General features: G+C 40.7%; 1 protein-coding gene across 2 annotated transcripts; it reads right to left on the bottom strand.

Annotated features, from left to right (window-relative positions):
* Positions 1-250: 250 nt before the first annotated feature.
* Btf3 (basic transcription factor 3) lies at positions 251-7296 on the bottom strand. Of its 2 annotated transcripts, none has more exons than XM_013025298.1 (6): positions 7157-7296; positions 6407-6475; positions 3641-3754; positions 3061-3262; positions 1601-1657; positions 251-559 (listed from the first exon to the last, which is right to left on the bottom strand). In XM_013025298.1, exons 2-6 carry the CDS (start codon positions 6473-6475, stop codon positions 513-515), a joined length of 489 nt encoding a protein of 162 aa, XP_012880752.1. In that variant the 5' UTR covers positions 7157-7296; the 3' UTR covers positions 251-512. The 2 variants fall into 2 exon arrangements, with proteins under 2 accessions (XP_012880752.1, XP_012880751.1); XM_013025297.1 differs by having other exon boundaries at positions 6917-7290.
* Positions 7297-7540: the final 244 nt, after the last annotated feature.

Below are 7540 nucleotides of genomic sequence, written 5' to 3'. Positions count from 1 at the left end.
GGCCTGGGCACTGTCCCTCAGCTCTTCAGCTCAAGATTAGTGCTCTACCACTTGAATCACAGCACCACTTCCAGTTTTTCTGGTGGTTAATTGGAGATAAGTCAGAGTTGGCCTTGAACTGCGATCCTCAGATCTCAGCCTCCTGAGTAGGTAGGATTACACTTTTCCATAAACAATTATGAAAGCTGATTAGCTTTGTAAACAACTTTGCTGTGTCCACACACATCAGTGTCACCAAAAAAAGAAACTATCTACTAGGCAAACAATTTTATTAACCTTTGTTTCAACCTTTATTCCCAGGCTTTATCAGCTTCATTAGCTGCAAAGAATGAATTTTGTATAAGCAAAAACTGAAAAGAGCTGCAGTGTCCAGGGGGCTTGGGCTTAAAAATATTAAGAGATCTAGATTTTATCAGACCCATAAACAAAAGAATTTTAAAAAGCAGTCATATTATAAAATAGCAGCTCCTGTAACTTCTTCAAGTTATATCTTCTTCAGAAGTTGACTCAATTCAGTTTGCCTCATTCTTAGAAGCCTCATCAAAATTCTCCACAAGATCTAGAAAAGGGAAAAAAAAAACAATTCTAAAGTCAACCTCCAAATAATTATAGCTTGATAGGTGATAAATGCTATAATTTAAAGGTGTCATTTTTAATGAGACTGTTATCCATTTGACATTGCAAAGTGTGTTTTAGAGCTTTTGTGTAAATTGACAATAAGCATCTTGCTTACAGAATGTCTTTCTCCTAACACCTCCCACTACAAGAATTAAACAATATGGGCTGGGAAGGTGGCTCAATGGTAGAGTGCTTGCCTTGCATGCATGAGGTCCTGGGTTCGATTCCTCAGCACCACATAAACAGAAAAAAAGCAGAAGTGGCGCTGTGGCTCAAGGGGTAGAGTGCTAGCCTTGAGCTGAAGAGCTGAGGGAAAGCACCCTGGCCCAGAGTGCAGGCCCCATACACTGATCGATGAGTATGTGTGTTGTGTGTGTGTGTGGAGGTATGTATATGAAATACCACACCATACACTTTAATATTTCCTTGGTTCCTATGAATTCCTGTCTGAAGGATTCAAAGTGTCAGTATTTATGAATCCCCTGTCCAATACAAATTTGCTTTACATCAAGGTAAATTGGCTATAGGTGGTGGTACATGTCTGAAAGGCAGAAGATTGAGTCACACTTGACTACACTGTGTGACCTTTCCCCTATAAAAAGAATCCAAGTAAATTATCCAATAATGAGAAAAACGCCTCATGGTTGCCAAAGGAGTTATTCTGCCTCAGATTTTGGAACAATCATATCCCAAGATTTTGAAGCAATTCTCCATGTCTTCTTATAAATTCAGGGATTCCTAGGTAACTTATGGTGTGTAGTTAGTTATACTTAGATTACAATATATGTAATTATTTGTATCTCCAACAGAAATAAGCCCAAACCTAACTCCTAGTTAATTAACACATTATTTTCCTCATTCTAACTGAGGTGTTTATTGCTCATCCTCCCTTCAATTATCTTACCCAAGGTAACTGGACCCGAAAAGCCCCTTATTCTCCCTTGCTACAGTTCTTTACATTATACTACAGTGAAAGCTTTACCTGGAACTTCATCATCATCATCCTCGCCAGTAGCAAGTGGTGCTTTTCCATCCACAGCTGTACAAGAGAAACATACATGTAACATATATATCCCTACATTCTCAACATACATCAACCAAATGAACAAATAACATATTCATATGACAAATGAAATTGAGATTTCACCAAGTACCAAATATGAAATCGAGATTTCACCTAAGTACCAAATAACATGACATTCTGCTATGTACTAATGACCACTATATAAGTAATAGCTAATACAAATAATAGCTAACAAAAAATTTCCAGCTATTCTTTGAACTCTTCTGGCCAACCAGTTCTTGAGAGCATATCACCTACACAGCAAAATGATGGTTAAGACTTATATATTGGGGAGGTGTAAAAGCAAGGCCATCTTCTCAAGTATCTTTATTCAGAACTTACTCAAAAAACATTTACTGGGCTGGGAAAGTGGCTCAGTGGTAGAGCACTTGCCTTGCATGCCTGAGGCCCTGGGTTCGATTCCTCAGCACCACATAAGCAAAAAGAAAAAAGTCGGAAGTGGCGCTGTGGCTCAAGTGGTAGAGCGCTAGCCTTGAGCTGAAGAGCTGAGGGACAGCGCCCAGACCCAGAGTTCAGGCCCCACAACTGGACTCAAAAAAAAAAAAAAACCATTTACTGAAATAACTCTTAGTGAAGCATCCACTTTTATCACACAAAATGTGAACTATAAACTACACCCAAGAGTTAAGATTATATAGTATCTTCCCTATATCTATACTTGGTGGGATACTTCAAAAGCCTACTGTTGCCCTAGAAAGCTAAGACTAATACCTTTAAATGTTTATGTGACAAAAAAAAAAATGTAAGCCAACGCATAGTTTGTCAACTCATGGAAAATCATGGTGACTAAGTCAGTCATAAACCTCTTCTACCTTGCTTCTGTATTCAAATTTTAAAGGAAAAACTTAAAGTTACTACATCCCCTAATATACACTTCCTCAACTCATTTTCTTCCCTGAACAAAATCCCACACTGTAATTTAAAACGCCAAAATACTGGCAGGTTATCTCTTTAAAATTAATATGATTTCTAATACAATTGAAGAAATCCAAAACTACAGTCATAATTTATTGTGTGTCCAAATAACTAGAAGAGTCCAGGTCTCAATACAAAAATGACATGTAAGTGGAAATACTAATTATGTAACGTATTTTAATAAATTCCAAGTTATGTTGCTAGCAACAAACCCAAAATTAACATTTTAATAATTTCCAGCTAAAAAGGTAAAAAGCATCAGTCTGATTCAAAATAAGCAAACTAGCTAAGTGGTCATAGCAAAGGTTAACACTGTAAACACTGGCTTAAAATCAGGTACAAATTTTCCAAGTCTAAAGAAATTCTTAGCAAGTCTGACCCCTGAGATCAAAGAAACAAGTTATTCAAGTTACCCCCAGTAAATTCCCTGTTAGAACACTCACATTGTTTGGGCAGAGCTTCAGCCAGTCTCCTTAAACTAGTCAGACTGTCTGCACCAAGCTGGTTCAAGATGCTGGGAAGCATTTCTGTCAGCTGCTTTGTCTCAGCATGGCCTGTAATGGTGAAAGTATTTGCTGCCAAAGATGCCTGAACTTTAGGGTTGTTAAAGTGGATCACTGTTCCTTGGTTTGTAAACATATTCACCTATAAAGAAAAAAATAAATCAGCAATGTCCACCAAAGTCTCTTTTTATTAAACAAAAACTCAAGTCTGGCTAATGAATTTAGTATTTCATTTTGAAGCATAGGTAAAAATTTTCCTGGACTCTAATGTGCAATCAAGTAACTTTCAGACTTAACAATCTCCCCAATCTTCATTTATAGGATAGAAGCATAGGACAGGAGGTGGGACTAATGCTTACAGTGCCAGCCAGGAAGTAAAAGCTGAGTGAGAGCAAGGAGGCCCTGAGATCCCCCAAATGGGGAAGAGAGTGCAGAAGCATGTCTAATACTTTGCTTACAAATGAGAATTGATGCATGGACATCAGAACATTCTCCAGCCAAATTTTGTTTTGATATTTACCTCCTCAATACCAGAGATATTGTTCACTCCTAACTTCTTTAAGGAGAACTGAAGTTTTTTGTCATCTGCTGTAGCTGTTCTATGAACCACCTTCTTCTTTCTACGAGCAGTTCCCTAGTAGGAGGAGAAAAGGGCAAAAAAGTACATTCATACAATAGAAATAAACATCAAAGAGGAATAATTTCTAATTCAGATCTTTGGTTCTATACTATACTATACTATACTATAATCACAAACTACAGTTGAACAGATGAGATAAAGATGGAAGAAAAATAGATGAAAGGAAAGGACCTGTCTACAAATCCTTAATGAATTCTAGTATTTTCATTTTGTCAGGTATGGAGGTCTTTTCAAAGTCCTAGTAACCAAGTCCTTTTATAAACTCCAGGTGATCAAAGTAGATAGTCACAGGAAAGACATAAGTGTATGATGTAATCACATGAATGTGTATATACACTTCTGTAACACCTAAGGTCCCCAAGATCTGTCTGGCATCTAATATGCTGCTCTTGAACATACCTCCTTAATCAGGTAAATCTCTTCTGCTCTTCAAATACGCTATGTTCCTAGAGCATGCATGTGTCATTCCTCTCTTCCCCTAACATCTATGTAGCTCCTCCCTTACACATATTTCTGCTCTTTGTATTACCAGGTCTTTCTCAACCACCCAATATAAAACAACAAAACCCAGACTCACTCATATTCTATGTTGGTTTACTTTCCCTTCTTCATTATTCCTAAGTGCAAAAGACAATACAATATCTATCTGCTCTCTCTAGAATACAAGCTCCCAGAAGCCTTCTTTCTGTTTAATGTTAAAAAATTTCAGTATCTAGCTCACTGATACAGAGCTTAATCAGTAAATACTCAAGGAAATTACAAGCAGCTAACTACACCAGCCTACTCTTCTTTATCTATTACTTTCCTCTTCAAAACATTGTGTTCTGTTTCTAATGTAAATCCTACAATTACCCCCCCCATCTTTTATTTTGCAATATTGAAAACAAGCCTATCTCCAATACAAGTTTTAAAGCCCCCACCGCATGGACTTTACACCTAGTATTAAACATAATAAAAGCTTAGACAACTAATAAGAAATATCAACAGACTAATATATACACACATTGCTTACCAAATCCTCATAAAAAAATGTAATAATCACAATGAGGTGATCATGCAGATAATCTATTTTCCAGAGATTTCTACAGGATTCTTACATAGCATACATTTCACAAGTGTAGAGATCCATTTCTTAATGACATTATTACCATTGTTTTGATTAGCTCCCAAAATATAAGACTATTAAGATATTTATCTCCAAGTAATACCTGCTATTTTCTCTAGGGCAAAACACACCCACTGAAATTTACATCCTATGATAATGTTTTTACAATGATAACAGAAATACTTTTCTGTAAGTTTCATGCTTTATCCTTTACCAGATTTAAAAATCCTTCGAAACTGCGATTTTTGAGTGGTGCCTCTGAAAACTGAAAGCCTAAAGATTAGAGTGACAAACTTGTACAGACATTACTCCTAGAACAGTATGAAAAAAAAATGATTATTGACACCAACATGGAATACATAAAAGGACCAGAATGAATGTGGGATGTGTTTTTGGCACCCAAAGGTGACGATATATATCATCAACTGTGGAAAAAATAAGAAACACCTAATGTTTGTGTTGCAGGTGTAGATAGTGAAGACTACTAGCATCACCAAAAGAAAGGGAAAAAAATCCAGGATATTCACTTTTGGTCAAATCCAGTAACTTGCTAGAGCTGCATCTTAACAATTTAATCTGGACCTTGGGCTATCTCACAGCAAACTCTAGGTGAAGGCATAAATGCTTAAAGTTGGGAAAATTTAATAGGCAATAAACTTGTACTACAGAAGACTCACAAGTTTTATCAAGTAAAGACACGCTCTGTTTCACCAAGCTGCCACACCTAACTAAACACTAGGAATGTGCTAGCACAATAGAAACTATAACTAGGTATAACTACTGTATACAGTAGACTAAGTTAGTTAGCAAGCAACCTAAAAACCAAGTTCAAAAAGAATTGGCATGAAGAGAATCAATGTCTACCAGGAAAAATCAATTAACAAAATCTGATTCGTTAAAATTCAGTACTTTCCTCAGTTTTACCAAAATTGCAAAGTGAGAAAAGGACATCTGCTTAGGTAATATTTTCAAATTATAAGTCACTGCTGTTAAAAACTCCAAAATATATCTATTAGGAAGGTGTCAAGTATCCTAATACACAATTACCCTGAAGGGAATTCAGTACAGAAAACATTAAAGTCTTAATTTTAAAAGGTAAAGTATAACAGGAAAAAATGTATCAAGGAATTTAAAAAAAAAACATAAGATGAAGATGTATATAGTTCAATGTTAGTGGTTTGCCTAGCATGTGCTAATCATGTGTTACATACAACCTGGCTTCCCCCCCTAGAACAGCCAACAACAACCAAAATTCGACTTTACACAAGGGTATTGTGTGCACAATGCCTTAATTGAAATGACGGTTTTTTCCTACTGCTAAATTTAGGAAACATTTCTACTCTTATTTATACACTGTAGCACTAAAGACTACATAAATGCGATTTTTAAAAAAAGTTTTAAGGATCCTTCTCTATTCACGTGCTTTCTCACCCCGGCCACCCTCCCGTTCCCCCACCCCGCGAATCCTCAAGTTAGGCAAAGTAGTGGAAGTCGATCCAAAGGGCATTTCAAAAGGAAAACAAAAAACGAGTACAACTTACTTTCCCACCAATGCGCACTTGTGCCTGCAGTTTGGCGAGTTTTTCTTGGTTCATGATAGTTTCTTTCATCTAGAAAGGAGAGAAAAAAAAGCCAAAAAAAAAAAAAAAAAAAGAAAAGAGGAACAGCGCCCAGGCCCAGAGTTCAGGCCCCAAAAAAAAACCCAAAAAAAAAAAAAAAAAAGGAAAGAGGAAATCCTCAGCGAAGAAAGAAGGTTGGGCTGGCTCTAGCATTCCACGCTCGTTATTCCCCCAGCCACCAGCAGGAGAATGCACACCCGACGCAGGCCCCGGGCCTGGGTCCCCCCACCCCGCTCCAAATCTCGGCTCCCACGGAGCTCGAAACCCTTCTCCCCACCCCTCCCTCCGCTCCCTCCTCCTCCTCCTCCTCCCCAGGCCCACAACAAGGGCTCGGCCCCGCGCCCGGCAGCACTCCCCGCCCCGGCCCCGGCCTGGCCTCGGCCTAGCCAGGGCCTAACCCGGCCCGGCCACTCTCCGCACGCCTCGCGGTACCTGAGGCTCCTGTCCTCGGGTTCCGCCGCGGGGTGGAGGAAGAGACGGCGTCGCCTCGCCCCCAGGGCCGCCGCCCCTGGCTCGACCTCGCCCCCGAGAGTCGGCCTGAGCCGGGGCGCCCGTCCGTCGCATCGCCTTGCTCTCCTCAGCCCTGTCCCTCCCTGTCTCGCTCCTTCCGGGAACTTCCCGCCCCCGTTCCCGTCCTCCTCCCACGACGGCGTCCACAGCCTTTTTTTGTACCTTGTCGGAGCGGAAATGGGGCCGCGCGGGGGATTAGGGTTGGCGCTCAGGGGGTCTCGGGCAGACCAGCTGAGATTAGGCGCACACACGCGGGGACGCAAGATGGCAGCTAGAGGGAGACGGGAAGTGACGCACGCCACTTCCGGTAAAAGTCAGGAAACTGACTTCGCCTCACGGCCACTGCGCAGTCGCAGCTCTGGTCCCGTCGGTCGGCTCCGAAACCCGCGCCAGCTCTGTGTCCCTTGTAGCTGCGGCCGGCGGGAGGCGGCGGACGGGCGCGATCCCGGCCGGGGCTGAGCCTCCCCCTCCCCGACCTCACCCCCCCCTCTGCCCCCTACAGTCCGGGGGAAGGCCGGAGTGGTCCGAAAGCCGGCCCTCTGCCGT

The sequence above is a fragment of the Dipodomys ordii genome, unplaced genomic scaffold, assembly GCF_000151885.1.
Source record: "Dipodomys ordii isolate 6190 unplaced genomic scaffold, Dord_2.0 Scaffold83, whole genome shotgun sequence".
NCBI classification, from domain to species: domain Eukaryota; kingdom Metazoa; phylum Chordata; class Mammalia; order Rodentia; family Heteromyidae; genus Dipodomys; species Dipodomys ordii.
This window is presented reverse-complemented; position numbering and strand designations above follow the sequence as displayed.